Raw genomic sequence first — 19,483 nt, 5'->3', positions numbered from 1 at the left:
AAATCCTAATCTTAAAATACGTCAACCCAACATCTACCTTTGGAGACACTTGTAGAGCTCCTTTATAATCACCCAGTTACGTTGTGACGTTTGGTAGCACACAAAGTGTTCCTCCGGTAAACGGGAGTTGCATAATCTCATAGTCATAGGAACATGTATAAGTCATGAAGAAAGCAATAGCAACATACTAAACGATCGGGTGCTAAGCTAATGAAATGGGTCATGTCAATCAGATCATTCAACTAATGATGTGACCTCGTTAATCAAATAACAACACCTTGTTCATGGTTAGGAAACATAACCATCTTTGATTAACGAGCTAGTCAAGTAGAGGCATACTAGTGACACTAAGTTTGTCTATGTATTCACACATGTATTATGTTTCCGGTTAATAAATTCTAGCATGAATAATAAACATTTATCATGATATAAGGAAATAAATAATAATTTTATTATTGCCTCTAGGGCATATTTCCTTCACTTATATGACTTTGCTATTTGTCGGTGTGTTTTTGCGTGTGTTGGTGTTGGCTGTGTGCATCCTAACTATGCAGAGGCCGGGTGTGTGCTCTTTGGGTTTGTATCCTCTCGATGCTCCATGTTGAGCCAATAAAATACACTCTTTGTTGAAAAAAATGGCATACAAGACAATCCACAAACAAAATCAAGAAATTGGTTCAAACGCTCATGGCTTTCTCCCCATGACCACTCGACAACAGTACTAGCTCTGTACATTAATATAAGACGTTGTTCGCAGTTCAATTACATTAGTTTATAGAGAGAGTAGCATATATTATCTCTCTCACATACATCACCATTCTGCATTTTTTATTTCAGTTCACCCCACAGTAAAATGTGAAAATAAAAAACAATGCTGCAAAAATCAAATCACCAGGAATGGAAAAACAACCGGAGCAAGCAAGCAAGCACCCCCAACTGCCATGCCATCGGAGGGTTCTGGCAGGTGGGTCCCACGGGCTCCTCCTCATGTAGTCTTGCACCATATGCGAACGCAGCGAGCACTCCCACTCCGATGACTGACCCCTATAAATCGGCCACCAACAGTCCAAAACTTTGCTTTCCATCGCCATCTCGCTCCGCTCTGCTCGCCCCTTCCACCTCCCCAAACAACACCCCTCCCACCTCACCAAGCGCGCTGCTGCTGCTGCTGCTGCTGCTGCGGTGGTTTGGCTGCTTCCTCCTCCTCCACCTCTTCCCCCTCGTCGTCTTCTACCTTTGCCCGCGTCGGTTGCTTGCTGCGGTGTGGCTGAGCTGAGCGTACGGGCAGGCAGGGCTTGCTTGCTCGCTTGGGCACCCGGAGTGTCGCTGTCCGCCTCTGCCTTTCCTTTCCCACTCTCTGTTTTGTGTCCTTGCTCTCCTTTGGCCTTTTGCTTTCCCAACTTCTCCCTTCCCGGCCTCAATAATGACGGAGGCGCCGCGGCGGGTTCGTTCCTGAAGGCCTTCTCCCCCCGTCCCGTCTCGTCTCCGCCGGCGTGCCAGAATCCAAATCCACCTGCAGTTTTTTCCTCTCTTGTTCCCGGAGTAATTTCGGTTCTTGGTTGTTTGGGGCGGCTCTAGCTTTCCCTTCTGTTGTGTTCAGGTGGTGTTGGTGTCGACCGCTCGGGGAAAGCTCCCTTTCTTCTTGCTCTTAAGCTTCTCAGAGTTGGCTCGGTTGTGCCCAGCTAGGCCTCGTTCTTGCTGGGGATTGGGTCGATTGGGAAGTTTTGTCCTTAGGGTTTGGTAGGAGGTGCTAGTTCACAAGCTGTTGTCAAGTTGCTCTGAATTGGCGCGAATTGGGATGCTCTTGGACGCCATGATGATGGAGGCCAGGAAGGGGATGATGGAGAGGGAAAGGGAGAGGGACCAGTTCCCCGTCGGCATGCGGGTCCTCGCCGTCGACGACGACCCCGTCTGCCTCAAGGTTCTCGAGGTCCTCCTACGCCGCTGCCAGTACCATGGTCAGTGCCTGCTTGCACTTCATTATAAGAAACTTCATTCTGTTGTCACTTGTTAGTCATGTCACCTGCAGCTAGTCAATTGTGGTTTCACTTATCAGTCATCTGATCCTGTTCCAGCGAGTTTGCTCTGCTATCTGCACTGTACTAATTACTCTTGCTTCAATGCTTCTGAAGCTGCAAGAGTTTTCACATGCAGAGTAGTATAAAACAATCTGCCATGTTCTGAAATGCATATCACAGACATAAATTTTAACACTCTTGCAATGCAACGCGATATATTTTTTTTTCTTTTCGAGAATGATAGTTATTATGCATCCTCTTCTTTCAAGTTTCAACAACAACTGTAAACTGATATAAGAGCCCCTGCTTGCTGTCTCTTGAACAGTAACAACCACCAACCAGGCTGCCACTGCACTGAGGCTGTTAAGGGAGAACAAGGACATGTTTGACCTGGTCATCAGCGACGTCCACATGCCCGACATGGACGGCTTCAAGCTCCTCGAGCTCGTGGGGCTCGAAATGGACCTCCCTGTCATCAGTAAGCTCACAACTTCCTTCATTGATTTTTTTGGGCACTTTGTTGTTGAGTCATGCTCTCATGCTGCTTTCAGTCACTGTGTTGAAATATGGATGTTAATGAGATACTGTACTTACCATTCAATTCGTGTAGTGTTATCGGTGAACGGGGAGACGAAATCCGTGCTCAAGGGGATAACCCATGGCGCCTGCGATTACCTCCTGAAGCCGGTCCGGATCGAAGAGCTCAGGAACGTGTGGCAGCACGTCGTCAGGAGGAAGTTCAGCAACCGCGAGCCGAACAGTAACCTTGATCTCTGCAAGGAGATCAGCAAGCCGCCGAGCGCCGACTCGTACCACCGGCTCGGCCAGGCGACGTGTGACAGCCACAGGTCGTGTGACCAGAGCAACAGGGCCGGCAAGAAGAGGAAGGAGCCGCACAGCGAGGAGGAAGACGAAGGCGAGGACAACGACGACGCCGCGGGGTCGAAGAGGCCGAGGGTGGTGTGGTCAGTGGAGCTGCACCGGAAGTTCGTCGCCGCCGTCAACCAGCTCGGGATCGACAGTAAGAAAGAAAAAAAAAACACCTCCCCACGTTGCCTTTTGCTTTATGTTAAATGTTCTTGCAGGCTACAGCATACCCATTTATGCTCGTGTCCTTTCTCTTGCTGCTGTTTGCAGAGGCTGTGCCCAAAAGAATACTCGAGCTTATGAACGTGGAGAAGCTCACCAGGGAAAATGTTGCGAGCCATCTGCAGGTATAGCGACATGGCATTTACTTCCATCGTCACCTTTACCTGTGTTATCTCTTTCGTTGGTCACAGGAAGAAAAACTTTTACAGAACTTTTGGTAAAATTATCTGCAAATGGCCTTATTTTCCTGTGTCGAATTAAGAGGGCCAACTTATAACAGAGTCCTTATCCCCTTACTGTATTTGGTATCGACACACCTATTAGTTGCAGAGCAGAGCTTAATTTGATATCATGGTGTTGCAGAGCAGAACTCTTTCAACAAATAAGTTAACATGTTCCTGGTGTTCGTGCAAAATGAGTTAAGTAGTTTAATTTTGCGGCTACATAGTTTCACCTTCACATTTCTTCCTTTTTCTTGACAAGTTGAATATGTTCAGTTGGTCTGAAAACAAAGAAACATTCAGTTCAGTTATACTGAATCTTTCAGAAAACCTGAAGGAGATATCTAATACAAATATCTGATTATTCTCCCAACCATGTAGGCTAGTAGATTATATCTAACTACACAGGTATAAAATGCTCAAATTAGTATGTACTGTTGTACAGGTTTAATGCAGAGTAATTAGGTAATACTGCTGTACAAGTTTACTACAGTATTTTGGCATGCACTGCTGTACAAGTTAATGTTGTATTTTGGTATGTACTGCTGTACATGTTTAATGTGGTGTTTTGGTATGTACTGCTGACTTTATTGTAGTATTTTGGCTACATTGTTTCACTTCTGTAAAACTGCTAGAAGGAAGACACTGACACCACCCTGTCCAGATTACAGCGCTACATATGTAAACTGAAATATTTTTTAGAGAAATGCAAAAGCTTTGCATGTCAATGAATCCACAAATAGAAAATTTATTAACAAGCCTACATTAAAAGGTTAAGAAAATCCATCAGCCTTTTCTATATCCTGGAGTGCTTTTATGTACCAGTTTAGCAAGAATCTCCATGCCAAACCAGGAAGCAGTTATCTTAAGACTGTATATCTCATGTTTCAGAATTCTGATGATTACATAAGTTCCTCCATGTCTAATCAGGTTACTTTGTATGCCAATGCAGAAGTACAGGCTATACCTCAGACGGCTAAGTGCCGTGGCATCACAGCAAGCCAGCATTGCTGCTGCTTTTGGAGGCAGAGACCCCTTCTTGCACATGGGAGCATTTGAAGGACTTCATAGTTATCATCAACCCTTTGCCCCTTCTGCTGCTCTTCCATCTTTCAATCCACATGGACTGCTGAGTAGTGCTGGTGCAGCAGCATTTGGGCTTCAGGACCTTGCTTCTCCCAAGGCAAACCAGTGTTCTAGCAGCAACGACGCAGTAAGTCATTGCGCCGGCGATACCGATAAGTTCCACATTGTGAGCTTACAAGACAACCAACAGGCAGATTTATCGCAAGGCTTGACCTCATCGTCGCTTGGGCAGCCTCAGCTCCAGCAGAAGTGGATCCATCAAGAAACCAATGACCTGTGCTCTGTCTTTTCCGGGGGTGCTCTGGCTAACACTCTGTCTGGCACACTCCAAAGAGTTACAAGCAGTTCATTGCCACCAGAAGATCTTTTGGAATGCACTACACACATCAAAGTTGGAGCCCATCCATCAATAGGAATACCAACTGCAAGTTCAGGGCTGCTTGAAAGGTCTGTCGGAGTTTCCGCCGATTTCCGGGATTCTTGTATATCTCAGCGGTGTGCTCTTCTAATCAGTGATGGGTTTTCTGTTGACAAGTTACCGTTGCACATCCCGTTCGATCGAGTTGGCGCGACAAAACTTGACGCTAGCTTTGTGGCTGGAGAACATGAGATGGACCAAAAGGGGATATTTTCGGAAAGAATGGGTGTTAGTGTTTGTCCTTCTGAGAGCCTTATAGTAGCCAGCAATGCCAAATGTAGAGCTAGTTCCTCTGGCAGTACAATTCTGCCCCTTCCTCATGATACCGAAAGACATTCAAAATACCTCCAGTTTGGGGCTGCAAGCAACTCCAGACATAGAATGGATGGAATGAGACAAGACCATAGACTGAACAATGATGGTTTTAGCTATGATGGTGGTGCCATTGTTCCTGAGCAGACCGATATGTATGATTTGGGAGTTCCAAAGCTGCAGGGTGGGTTCAATTCCAGCAGCTGCAACTTTGATGGTCTTCTCAATTCTATAATAAAAGTGGTAAGAACCTCAGTTATGCTTGACTTTACTCTTCCCCCCTCAAAATTTCACTATTTCGGATAGGCATATTTCCTTTCAAATCGTTTGCACTGATCGAAGCTAAGTAAACCCTATGTTCCTAGATTTTCAATGGTGTTTCTTCTGAACCCTTTTTCTGATTTCAACGCAGGAGAACGACGAAGTGCCATTCAATGAAAATGACCTCGGGTGTGAACTTTTCCCACTTGGTGCGTGCATATGAGAGATAGTACTAGTATTTAGGCAAGTCCACTGCAGACCTAGAGGAGACTGTACAGTTATTCCTATGGGTATTTATCAGCTATGCTTGTGTACACTACTAGATATACAAGGTAGCTAGCCAGGGATTTCATAGCTTGTAGGAATCTGTACTTTCTTTCTCCAGAGAATGGGCAATGGAAGCAAATATATGGCGTCTAATCACATGCTCTGAAAACACAAACAGTTTGTCTAATTCACATCTAGATGTTTTTTAGTGATGTCACATCTAACCTTCTAAAAATAACTACACAGCAACAAGAAATAAAAAAAAAGCTGGGACAAAAAAAATAGACCACAAACATAGTGCTTATCAGGTTAGATGTGACATAACTATGTCACATCTAGATGTGTGCTAGACAGACCCAAACACAAACTCCGGAAAAAAAAGAACTCTGAAAACACCAACTCTGGAACTCAAAACTTAACCATAATTGTTTCTGGAAATTCAAAATTGACAATACATTGTCCAAGAGTAATTCTGGAAATAAACCTGACCTGATCTTGATACAACAACAAAGTTCAGCTGCTGCTGCTAAATGCTACAAACTACGATAATGCCCCTGGTCGCATGATCAAAACTCGAGATGTAGGTGGGTTTTCAGTGACTAGGATGACAACTGCATTCGCTGGCTGAAAAACCACCTACACCTATCTTGATATTTGATCATGTGACCGGGGAACAGGGAACAGGGAACGAAGAATCTCCGCGATCAGTTATTAACTTGGCTGCAGAGGTCAAGAACAATCTGTGCGATTGTCGGCTTGGGTATTGGCTTGGTCAGGTGAAGATCCATCCCTGCCTCCATGGACTCCTGCAGCCCCTCCTCCGCGGAATGAGCGGTGAGCGCGATGATCGGGGTGCGGATGCCGTAGCGGCTTTCTTCCTCCCGGATGCGCCTCGTCGCATCATACCCATTCATCACTGGCATCTGAAACAAAGAAGATCGAATTGTCAGCAACGTCAGATTAAATCATCTTCAGGAACAAGAGAGATGGGGCTGATGTGCTTGGCACGTTGTTTGCTGGAGAAATGTACCTGGCAATCCATGAAGATGACGTCGTAGGGCATGGCCACTGTGTCCACATGGCTCTCTGAGACGCCATTTGCGCTCTCAAGAGCCTTTGTAAACATGGCCACGGCCATGGCGCCATCCGTGGCGACCTCCACGGTTGCCCCGTAATTGGTCAGTATCTGCTTCTGGACTACCTGCAGCAGCGTGGTGTCGTCCACCAGCAGCATGCGCATCCCCTCCAGCGGCTTGCCCTCTCCAGCATTGGCCGCTCCCTGGGGCGCCGGCGCCGGCGCTGCCGGCGTGATTTCAGACGCCTCCGCCGCGGGCGTGATTTCAGAAGACGCCTCCGCCGCGGGCGTGATCTCAGACGCCTCAGCCGCAGAGGTCTCATCAGCAGCCGGCAGTTCTTTCATGGCTGTACCGAGCTGCTGCGGCTGCTGCTGCGTAAACGGGTTGGCATGGAGGTCTCTCATGACCTGGAGTAGCTTGTGCAGCCGGGAGCCGTGGATGGGCTTGCGCAGGTTGAGGTCGATGCTCGCCGCCTCACTGAACCTCCTCAGATCCTCGGAGGGGGTCTTGAGGTCCGTCAGGCAGACGATCCTGCACGGCGCCTGCTGCTTGATCCTCGCCAAGCTGGCCGCCTCGGGGGCGACCTCGTCGAGCCTCCCGCCGGAGACGTCGACGATGACGAGCAGGCCGAAGAGGTGGAGGTGCCCGCCGTGGCTGCCGGCCATGCCGCTGCTGTTCCGCAGGTGGCTGACCATCTCCTTGGAGCTGAAGCACCGGTCCGTCGTAATGTTGGAGTCGCCGCTGCCGACGCCATGCAGCGACGACGTCGACGCCGACCTCAACGGCGAGGCGCCGGCGGCGGAGCGCGCCTTCTCGAGGGTCGGGACGAGGAACTCGGGGCGCGTGACGGGCCAGACCTTCATCCCGAGGCTCTCCATCCACGTGTACAGGATCCGGCGGGTCTCGTCGCCGTGGGCGAGGAGGACGCAGTGCCCGCCCTTGAAGCAGGCGGGCTCCCTGAACAGCGACGGCGGCATCCTCCCTTGCTCGAGGTCCTCTTCCACCTCCGATGCCTCGCTGACCTTGAGGAAGATGTTGAAGCCGAAGCACGTCCCCGCTTCTCCTGGCTCCTTGTCCTTGATGCTAATTTCTCCTCCCATCAGACGAACCTATGTTTACATCAACAACAACAGCAAACAAAACTATAAGTAAACAAGAAAAAACGAAAACGTTAGTGAAAAATATAATTTTCTTTTCCAAACAAACAAACACGAACACACACACATCCTACCCATGAAGAATACAGTTACGGCTAGTTAACGTTGATGCACTTGACAAGATTTTAACATGGATGAAAAAAGATGAGATCACTTACAAAGGATTGCACAATTCCAAGTCCGAGCCCGGTGCCACCATGCCCTTCCTTCACTTGAACGTAGTTCTCAAACACAGACTCCCTCTTTTCCTGGGGTATGCCCACACCAGTGTCAACCACCTCGAAGTAGAACTCGACCGAATTGGGATCATTTTGTAATGACATTCGGCTATTTTGTTCCGAACGGTTCTCCTTCCTTCCAAGCAGCCGCCGAAAGATCCCACCCGTGCGGCAACGGGGGGTGAACCTCGATGGGGTGCTGATTATGGAGCTCCTCATGATGGGACGGTTGGCCCATGCTCGAAGCATGACGTGGCCGTCGTGTGTGAACTTGATGGCGTTGCCGAGTAGGTTGTCAAGGATTTGTTTGATACGCCTGTAGTCGCCCATGGTGGCGGTGCACCGGAGCACGGAGAAATCACAAGGGTCCCAGATCACTTCGACGCCTCTTGACATGCCGACGACGTTCGCCAGGTCCATGGATTCCTCAAGGACGTCTGCCATCCTGAACTCCACCTCCTCTAGCTGCATCTTCCCGGACTCCACCTTGCCCATGTCCAGTATCGTGTTAAGTATATCTGCATGTACACACACATGTATAAACATGGATGATGAGTCAACATATGCTCAGTTGAGAACACAAATATGGTATAAAGTTCATTTTTTCGGAAATAATAAACTTTTTTGCTTTATGCACTCAAAGACACGCACAAAAAACATGATGCGTAAATGTGACAAAATTTGCCCAGCAGCAAAATAGATAGAAATATTGAAACTTCATAAGTTTACTGGCTGCTAACATAGTGATATCTGACAATTCGATTTGAACTATCCTAAACTTTATTTCTTGTACAAATAAAATGCTATTTCTTTACCAAACAGAGATTGATTTCTTGCATATTTTAAATTTTATGAGCAAATTTGATACCTTAAATGTATAACAGCTGGGATATTGCATACCCTACTCCTAAGACTGTAATTAAATTATTTACAGAAACTTTACTTCTATGACATGCAATTTTATAATGCTATGATGACATTAGCTAAATTGCCAAGTACGGATAGATCTACTAAAAGGTAGCGCAAGCTATTCATGGTATTGTCATGCATGGTACGTAGGGCATGGATGCAGACTGACCCAAGAGCTTGTTTGTGCCAATGTTCATCTGGTCGAGGTTATAGGTGAGATTGGCGTTGCTCTCGGCCTCTACCCGGGAAACGTCGATGAGTCCAACGACGGCAGCGAGTGAGGAGCGGATGTCGTGGCTGGCGCGGGCGAAGGCATTGCTCTTGTTCATGCTCTTGCGCTCCGCTTGCTGGAGCGCCTCCTTCTGCCTCACCAGGTCAGCCTCTAGAGCCGCCTCCCGCGCCCCGGCCCGCCACAGCGCCCGTGCCATAAGGATGCACACCAGCGTCGCGATCGCCACGACCGCGCACACGACGCTCACCATGGCCACCCCCATTCGCCGGACCTCGGCTGCCCCGCTCCAGTCGCTGACCACAAGACGAACTCCCTGAAAAACAAGAAGAAATACAACCGGAGATACTTGTCAGCCGTCCCGATAAAAATTCTCAAACATGCATATGCGTGCTATACTACGAAGAAAATAATTGTTTTTTACAAGAGGCTGTACGTCAGGTTGTTTCCATGGCCTTTATCGAAAAAAAAGACTGTTTCTATGGCGCGCGAGGCGCCGCCCGGCCTGGTCGGAGAATTATCAAACCAGCGCTCGTTCATAGGCGACGGATGGCAAGATCAGTTTCAATAAAAGTACACTAGCAGATGGGAGATATCCTAATTGCACTAGCAGATGGGAGATCAGTTTCAAACCAGCGCTCGTTCATACGCTGTAAATAAATTGCAAAAGAACTGATGGGAGATATCCATGAACGACAACCGGTGATATGCATGCAAGACACTAGCAGATGCAAGAAAAGTACGTAGGAGACGATCGAGCTCACCACAGTTTTGTGCCAGAGCTCCGTTTGGGGAAGAACAGAATGAGAAATCTTGCTTTGGGGAAGAAGAGGAAGAAGAAGACTTTGTACTCTCCATTAAGATTTTCTTCCTAATTTTGGGATCCCTTGATTTGGAAAGTTTTCAGTTTTTTTACATGCGAAAGGAAGGAAGCAAGATTGTGTACGTACTGTCAATAGCTAGGAGCGATCCCTGTTTTTTTTCCTCACTCCAAGTCGGAAGGATGTTTAGTGAGGTCGCCAAAACAAAAAAACGTTTTATTAGTTTTTTTTTTTGCCAAAGTCCCCTTAGCTCATCTAACCTTTTTTCATTATCCGTTGCTTTTTAATGTATAAACAGCAAACTTGGAAGAAATATTACATGCTGGGATTAGTTCTTGACAAAAATAATGCACAGGAATTACGTTAGATAGGCTGTGTGCACGTTGGTGTACGTATGCATATATGGATGGCCTGTGATCGATGCTAGATGGACGCGTTACCAGGTTCACTCCGGAGAGGTCGAAGCTCGTGCACGCGACTTGGTCCGCCCCGACGGCGCGGAGCACGAGCTTGCCGGGCGCGCCAATGGCGGACGCGGTGCATTCGGTCTCCGAGGGAAAGGCCTTCATCAGCTTCGCGTCGTGCTGGCCGGGCTTCCCGCCGTCCAAAGGCTTGTAAACCGGCGGGGCGCCGCCGTCGCGCTTGTCGGTGATCGCGTAGTACGTCCGCGCGACGGGATCGGCGGCGGCGTCGCCCTGGCTGGCGATCGCCAGGACGTCGACGGGGACCGCTGCGAAGACCACGCCCGCAGTGTCACCGACAGGCGCGGAGAAGACCACCATCTGGACGTTGGAGCTGACCCACCCGGACCCGAGGGCCGCGGGCGAGCCGCTCTTGGCGTCGGCGAGGACCTGCGTCGCGTTGGGTAGGTGCTCCGGACTCGCCCCTGGGTCAGGGCGGCCGGTGGGACGGCCGTTCACCGGATCAACGGCCTGGGTGTGCCATTGGCCGCTCTGGCTCCCGAACTTGGCTCTCGGCTGGCCGTTCTCGCCGCGGTAGTACGTCAACGCGGCGCCGTCCACGCTGGTGTATGATATCTCGGCCAGCTGCGGCTGCATGGCCAACGCCATGACCATGTATGGTCCCACCTGTCAGGTCAAACATATACGTAAATGTTAGATGCATATTTGCACGTAGTACGTGTTGCTATGTTATCTTGGACGTGTCCTACATAAAAAAAAATGCACGCAAAAATTATTTGCTTGTATATGCATGCGTATATTCATATCAATGCTCGCATTACTACGAAAATCAGAACAGAATCATACACAATAACCAGTTACCGGGTCGGCCCGGCTAGTAATTAAGATTTGTTATTTAAAGTAAGGAAATAATTGTGGTTCAAAAAGGAAGTGCATATACGTGATGAAACTAATCACGTTTTACATAGAAAAAATGCATAATTTAATTAACCCAAAGGTTCTTGGTTAATTACGTATCGGAAATAAGATGATTCATTGCTGGGGATCTGCAGAGAGTGCGCGACGACGGCGGCGGAGCGGTTGGCTTCCATTAGAGGCTGCACGCCGGCGGCGACGTGCGCCAGCGACGCGTCCATGGCGCTCACGGCATCATCATTTATGTGCGACGAGATGAAAGAGTAAGCCAGACCCACTACGACCACGATGATTCCATGGGCGACCTGCATGCGTGCAAGTGCAATAAAAGTGTGACGTCAGATTTTTTTTTGCAACATGTAAAAAGTAAAATAGAAAATGCATAAATATTAAATTAAAGTGTCTTTTTTTTGCGGATAAATTAAACTGTCTTTTAGGCTGACGAGGCCTCGACAAGCGGCGTTGCATTGTGTTTCAACTCGTCTAACGATAACATTTGTTGCACAAGTAATAAGTCAAGATTTCGAGGGTTTTCACTAATCTAAAGATATAATTTGTCGTGAACATCCCGCTAACAGATCGCCTTTGGGCTCATCTAACGACAACATTTGTCGTGACATTCCATGGGTAGATCTAACACACGGTGACCAGAAAAACAATTCCATGGGTAGATCTAACACACGGTGACCAGAAAAACAACATAGGATCATACGACAAAAGGGAGTTCTTTGACTCGCCACTGCCTCACACATGTGGGGAGATATCTGTGATGTACGGAGCAGAAGCCAAATTATATATCAAAATCTACATAGATGTATTTTTAGAGCACACCTTACACAGGTGAAAGGACACTAATGTTGTACGGAGCGGATTCCTAATTACAAGATAAAATAAAATTATATTTACTTTTTGAATTCATGCCTAAAACACACGTCGGAGGATATCCATCTTGTACGGAACAAAATCTTCAATTACAAGATGAAAAATTATGAAGATCTAGTTTTCATTGTTATCTAAAGAAAGAGATCTCGCATGCCTGACACGTGCAGGATGATATCTGTAATATACAGAAATGAAACATAAACAATAAAAATCAGTTAGATCTACTTTTCAAATCTGCGCCTTACAGGCATAGGAAGATATCTATATCGTACGAAACAGAATTTAATTGTAAGACAAAAATCATTAAAATTACTTTTGAACTCACACCTATGCCAAGAGACCGGGGGGTAATCCTCCTCTTCCAAAAGAATACCGTACCACTACATAGATCTATTGTGGAGATCACATACCCACATATGCGGAAGGATGTCTTTGTTGCACTAAGCTTAAGTAAGATGAATCCCTCAAAAAAAAAAAGCTTAAGCAGATGATAACCTCGCAGATCTAGTTTCCGCTCAGGTAAGCAATAGTTGTAGGTGGAAGGACAAGAACCAAGAAATGAGAAAAGCCATGAAGTTTTTTTTTAAGAGAATAGCCATGAAGTTCATATAGAAGAACAAGTATTAACCATGAGTTTCACAAAAAGAAGCCAAGTACTATGAATGTTCTCATACCAGTGGGATTAAAGCCCAAGAACGTTTGAAGGAACTACCCCACTTGCCAACCTCTCCAGCCATCGCGGAAGTATTGTAAAGTATTCTACAGAAGCAAATCTTTGTTAGGTGTTCGTGAGTATTTGTTTCCTAGGTATACGGCCTTTTATAGATGCTCGGAGGAATACACTTTACACATTGAAGGTTTTTTCCGCTCTGAATTGTGGGCTCAGAGCGCCGCCGGTTTTTTAAATCCGCCGTCGCGGTTTATTATACCACTTTTGGCAGTATTTCTCCTGTACCGCAGAAAAAAAATCGATATTTACCCCTGCACCGCAATAAAAAAGAAGTATTTATTCTAAAAAAATCAACATTTAACTTCGATATCTAATATCAATGCACGGCTCGGTAGTAGACACACGACGAGATAGAAAAAGGGATACTACGCGATCTTGTAATCAATTGCCAAATCTGAGCACAATGAATTATGTTTTCCTCCCGTTCGAATAGTTTGGGTGGGCGTGAGGCAGTGTTGGCAGCCGCACGATCGCCATAAGGCCATCCTGTTGTGCAAGTGAACACCGATCAATTAGCTTCCTGTCTTAAGATAGCATTATCATTAGTTTTGTTAAGTTAACTCTTCGTTACGTTTGATGCTAAATATAGAAGCACAGGCTCGACTTATGTTGAACTAGCTCCGTTACCAGGACAGCTAGGATGAACCAGGCCCTTTTCCTCAAAAAATAAAATAAACATGAACCAAGTCCTTTCCTAAAAAAAAGATGAACTGTGTCTTGCTTTTTTTAGCCTGTGACTTACTTATTCAAACTTGATCGACTCGTTCGATGCTCTGTCTAATGCGTTAATTATCAGCTGAAAATCTCAAAGCGCGGAAATTGAAAAGTTCTATTTATTTTGTCCGCACACACACGACAAGTTCGAGCGTTCCTCTTGTGTGCCGAGTGGGCAATATGTAGAGCCGTTCGTGTGAGACCGTTCAACATGTCACCTATATTCCATTGAAAATAAGAAAAAAAAAATACAAGACTCATACGCAATTCTTTTGTGCGTATTATAGTTAGTGGATATGTCATATTGTTTTCAATGTACATATGTAGCTTATTTGCCTCACTATTACTTGCACAATTTTTTTAATCAGTTCTATCTTATATCACAAAGAAAAAAGCGAATACATTCAAATAACGAGGTAACTAAACCCACAAGCATAGAAATAACCATAAACAAATGATGAATTATAACCAACACCGTCGGCTGCAAAATTCAAGCCAAACCGTAACCAAACTCGTCGTCGTTGCCCCACCTAGCTCTCGCCGGCGGAGAACAACATCGAGAATCTTAGTCAGTGAAGACCTCTAGAGGACCACATCTTGAATGGTCGCAATGGTAGACGGCCGTGTATAACAGGTATTAGCAATCATGCCAAGAACATTTGGCATGGGGGATCTAGGAAGGCAGCCACACTCATATTGCCAAACTAGGCCACTGACATTGCTCGCAAAGGCTCGAAGGAAAGAGTTGTTGAAGAAGACGACACCAGTCAACGATGCCTCGCCAAAATAGCAACAAGAACCACAACGTCGTCCAAAAAGGCCGACGAGAACAAAAAATACTCACAATCTCCTTGGCAACACCTCACCAAACACCGTCAAGACAGTATTGGAGTCGTAACTGTTATTGTGATGTCCGTGACACCAAAAACTAACCAACGAACTTTTCCTACACATCAAATGAGAGATGAGGATCCCCTCCCTCTGTCTCATGGTGTAGGAGCTGTGACCGAGGACGGATGGGAGCAGGGAATGGATATGGGTAGAAGGTAGCGATGGTAAATGAAGGTGTTGTTTTGGTCATTTGTCTTTTTGGAGAAAAATGGAACTGCATTTAAACGATTGCACGACACAACTTTTAATTAAGACATAATAGACAAGGTTGGCTTGAACTTTTCAAACCACACCCAAGAAAATATAATACCATGTCCCACCAAATCTCTTGTGATTGGATCATGTAGGTATGTGTGTGTGTGGGGGGGGGGGCATGGATCTTATGATGATGGTAATTTCAACATGCACGTTCTTTAACAACCCTTAGGAGGCTATACTTGTCCCATTATCATGATCATGCCTTGATAAAGCCATCTCTAAGGTAGGATTGGCCACATCTTTCGGTTTCCCTTGAGTTGAAAGTTGGAAGAATTTTTTGTGAGAATTTTTAGTTAGAAATGCATGAATGTTTATTTAAGCCATCTGAATTTTGTACAAAATTAAACAATTAATTCAAAAAATTGTAGATTTTTGGATACTAAATTTTGGTTGAAAGTGGCATCACATGCTATTTTTTATGAATATTGTTGAAGTTTAGTTAGAAATATGGGTTTCCCTTTATAAAAGGTGTGTCATGTATGGTTGAAAGTTGTTCATAGGCTCCCATGACGCCGTGCTCATCACTGGTAGTCACCTTCTATGCATGTCCCTTAAATAATTAAGTTAGAAGTAGATGAGAACAACCAAGAAGTTGAAGGGAAGGTTTACAGGATGAGCCACCGGTGGTGGTCAATTTCCAAAAATGGGAAAGGGTGTGGCGTTTCCTACAATGGTAATGGGACGGTCTTGTGTGTTATTGTAAATTATATTGATTTATATTCAAATTTGTTTTCTTTTATTTTTGTATGACGTGAGAGCTGACCCTTTTTATGTTTATTGCCACCAATGGAGGGGGGAGATTTTTCCCAGCAGATCACAACACACACCATCTGACTAATCAAAAATAAAAATAACATGAAAAGGAAGCCTACGAAATCTACAACTTAAAAGCAATTGCCCCATCTGGTGGATAGCATGAAAGGACCACCCGTCAATTTATTCGTTCGTTGATCCAGTTATCTTTGTTTTGTAGTAAATATAAACAATTGTGGGGATGCAACTTAAGCACATGAGCACCCTAGTGAGTATATACACTACCCCATGATTAATAGACAATGTTCACATTCAACATAAATATCAGAATGTACTTGGGTGAATACGTCATGATTGATTACATAAATAAACCATAAAGGCTGGTACATTTGTACAAAAGCGTTTCGTTATTGAACTCGTTTAATTGAAGTGGTAAACGTTAAAGAAGTAGTGGACCCAATTAGGGCAGGGAAGCTTTTCCCAGCAGACCACAACACACACCCTCCGACTAAAAGAAAAGAAAAATAACGTGAGAAGGAAGCCTACGACATTTACAACTTAAAAGCAATTGCCGCATAAGGTGGACAACATGGAAGGACCACCCGCCAATTATTCGTTTGTTGATCCGATTATCTTAGTTTTGCAGTAAATATAAGCAGTTGTGGGGACGCGGCTTAAGCCCATGAACAACCTAGTGAGTATATACACTACCCCCATGATTAATAGACAATGCTCACATTCGACATAAATATCAGAATGTACTTGGGCGAATACATCATGATTGGTTACATAAGAAAAACATAAAGGTTGTGTACTGTTGTACAGAAGCGTTCCGTTATTGAACCTCATTTAATTGCAGCGGTAAACGTTAAAGAAATAGTGGACCCAATTAATATGCCAAATCACATAAAACCCGGCTATGATTGGCTGCTGGTTCTTGTAGTAAAACCATATATGCCGATAGTTAGTAGGGTAAGTTCTTATTTTCCTTTCCTAGCCAATCACAACAAACCTAGTTAGCACATTGAATTTATTCACACACTACTAGATATAGTACATAACGTTTTCTTCATGACAAGATATATCAGAGTTACTTTCTGAAAGTGCATCCATTGTCCTCTAGTGGATTTTGATGATCTCTGACAACTTGATTAAAGCAACTAAGGGCATCTCCAACAACCATTACTATAGATTACACGTCTGTAAACTATATGACATGGCACGTAAAATCAAAAGAGTGAGAAAGAAACTATTGTTGGGAGGAGAAACTGGCTCATCACGAATACCAAGACAAAAGTGGCCAGAGAAGTGGATTGCGATGATTGGAATGGCTCAGGGAGGGTTCTATTTATAGATGGAGGGTGACAGTGCGTTGAGCTCGTCCAGAGAAGAGATGCCAGTGGACTGGGAGGGAGAGGAGCTCAGGCTAGTCTTGGGGAAGAAGTAGTGCGATGCAGAGAAGCCAAGAGCGCGCATGCATAGTGCAGCGCACTAGGTGGGGTAGGCGGCACACTCGCGCGCTATTCCGCCCAATTGTGCTTCGGCTGCTTCCAGCGTGCAGCCTGCCGGTGTCAGGAAGGTGTAGGGCGAGGCCAGGTGGAGGTGCGGGAGGTTGCTGAGTGGCGGGGGCAAGTGATACGTCTCCATCGTATCTACTTTTCCAAACACTTTTGACCTTGTTTTGGACTCTAACTTGCATGATTTGAATGGAACTAACCCGTACTGATGTTGTTTTTAGCATAATTGCCATGGTGTTATTTTTGTGCAGAAATAAAAGTTCTTGGAATGACCTGAAACTTCACGGAGAATATTTTTGGAATTCATAAAAAAATACTGGCAAAAGAATCAACGTCAGCGGGCCCACATCATGTCCACGAGGGTGGGGGACGCGCCCACCCCCTATCTCGTGGGCCCCCTGAGGCTCCACCGACCTCAACTCCAACTCTATATATTCACGTTCGGGGAGAAAACAAATCAGAGAGAAGGATTCATCGCGTTTTACGATACGAAGCCGCCGGCCAAGCCCTAGTCTCTCTCGGGAGGGCTGATCTGGAGTCCGTTCGGGGCTCCGGAGTGGGGAATCCGTCGCCATCGTCATCGTCATCATCAACCTTCCCCCATCACCAATTTCGTGATGCTCACCGCCGTGCATGAGTAATTCCATCGTAGGCTTGCTGGACAGTGATGGGTTGGATGAGATTTATCATGTAATCGAGTTAGTTTTGTTAGGGTTTGATCCCTAGAATCCATTATGTTCTCAAATTGATGTTGCTATGACTTTGCTATGCTTAATGCTTGTCACGAGGGCCCAAGTGCCATGATTTCAGATCTGAACCTATTATGTTTTCATGAATATATGTGAGTTCTTGATCCTATTTTGCAAGTCAATAGTCACTTACTATGTGTTATGATCCGGTAACCCCGAAGTGACAATAATTGGAACCACTCTCGGTGATGACTATAGTTTGAGGAGTTCATGTATTCACTAAGTGTTAATGCTTTGTTCTGGTACTCTATTAAAAGGAGGCCTTAATATCCCTTAGTTTCCAATGGGACCCCGCTGCCACGGGAGGGTAGGACAAAAGATGGCATGCAAGTTCTTTTCCATAAACACGTATGACTATATTCAAAATACATGCCTACATTACATTGATGAACTGGAGCTAGTTCTGTGTCACCCTATGTTATAACTGCTGCATGAGGAATCACATCCGACATAATTATCCATCACTGATCCAATGCCTACGAGCTTTTCACATATTGATCTCTGCTTAGTTACTTTACCGTTGCCACTATTACAATTACTACAAAACCAATACTGTTACTTTTGCCACCATTACCATTACATCCATATTACTTTGCTACTAAATACTTTGATGCAGATATTAAGTCTTTCAGGTGCAGTTGAATTGACAACTCAACTGTTAATACCTGAGAATATTCTTTGGCTCCCCTTTTGTCGAATCAATAAATTTGGGTTGAATACTCTACCCTCGAAAAATGTTGCGATCCCCTATACTCGTGGGTTATCAAGTCTATTTTCTGTCACCGTTGCCGGGGAGCATAGCTCTGTTCTTTGAGTCACTTGGGATTTATATCTGTTGATCACTATGAGGAACTTGAAAGATGAAAGAACCAAGATTTTTCCCTCAACTACGAGGGGAGGTAAGGAACCGCCATCTAGCTCTGCACTTGATTCACCTTCTGTTTTGAGTAAACTTGCGACACCTACACCTGCTATTTATTCTAATATGTTGCAATTTATTGATGATGCCACTTCTGCTTTGCATGGTACTTATGATGAAACTACTTCTATGCTTGATAATACTGTGCCATTAGGTGAATTTCTTGATCAAACAACTTGCTAGGGTTAGAGAGAATGAAATTGTTGAAACATATAATATTGATGAAAGTGATGATGAAAATTCTCCCCCTAGATATGAATTGTGTGTTGTGCATGAGGGTTATGTTATGGATGAAGAAACTGCTAGAGATTTTTTAGCTTGCAATGATAGATATGATCTTAAGAAACTGTTAGATAAGCTGAAAGGAAAATCCTTGAATGCTAGAATGAAATATGACCCTGCTTTTGCTACTTCACCTATCTATATTTCTGATAAGGATTATGATTTCTCTGTTGATCCTGATATAATTACTTTGGTTGAATCTGATCCTTTTTATGGCTATAAATATGAAACTGTCGTGGCACATCTAACTAAATTGAATGATATAGCCACCCTGTTGACTAATGAGGAAAAAATTCGTTACTACTATATCCTTAAGTTACTTCCGTTCTTATTAAAGGGTGATGCTAAAATATGGTTTAATTCTCTTGA

At 45.1% G+C, this 19,483-nt stretch overlaps 2 protein-coding genes across 2 annotated transcripts; one reads left to right on the top strand and one right to left on the bottom strand.

The window, feature by feature from the left end:
- The first annotated feature begins 1,078 nt into the window (after positions 1-1,078).
- Positions 1,079-5,828, top strand: LOC123150629 (two-component response regulator ORR22). The gene is made up of 6 exons (XM_044570467.1): positions 1,079-1,958; positions 2,344-2,496; positions 2,629-3,039; positions 3,156-3,232; positions 4,281-5,387; positions 5,557-5,828. The coding sequence occupies exons 1-6, from the start codon at positions 1,799-1,801 to the stop codon at positions 5,626-5,628; spliced, it is 1,980 nt and encodes a 659-aa protein (XP_044426402.1). The 5' UTR covers positions 1,079-1,798; the 3' UTR covers positions 5,629-5,828.
- Positions 5,829-6,087: 259 nt separating this feature from the next.
- Positions 6,088-13,038, bottom strand: LOC123150627 (probable histidine kinase 2). The gene is made up of 7 exons (XM_044570466.1): positions 12,976-13,038; positions 11,518-11,724; positions 11,052-11,170; positions 9,202-9,581; positions 8,064-8,641; positions 6,703-7,857; positions 6,088-6,595 (listed from the first exon to the last, which is right to left on the bottom strand). The coding sequence occupies exons 1-7, from the start codon at positions 13,036-13,038 to the stop codon at positions 6,377-6,379; spliced, it is 2,721 nt and encodes a 906-aa protein (XP_044426401.1). The 3' UTR covers positions 6,088-6,376.
- Between the last annotated feature and the right edge of the window lie 6,445 nt (positions 13,039-19,483).

The sequence above is a fragment of the Triticum aestivum genome, chromosome 7A (genome assembly GCF_018294505.1).
Source record: "Triticum aestivum cultivar Chinese Spring chromosome 7A, IWGSC CS RefSeq v2.1, whole genome shotgun sequence".
Classification (NCBI taxonomy): domain Eukaryota; kingdom Viridiplantae; phylum Streptophyta; class Magnoliopsida; order Poales; family Poaceae; genus Triticum; species Triticum aestivum.
The sequence above is the reverse complement of the archived record's forward strand: the minus strand, read 5'-3'. Positions and strand labels throughout refer to the sequence as shown.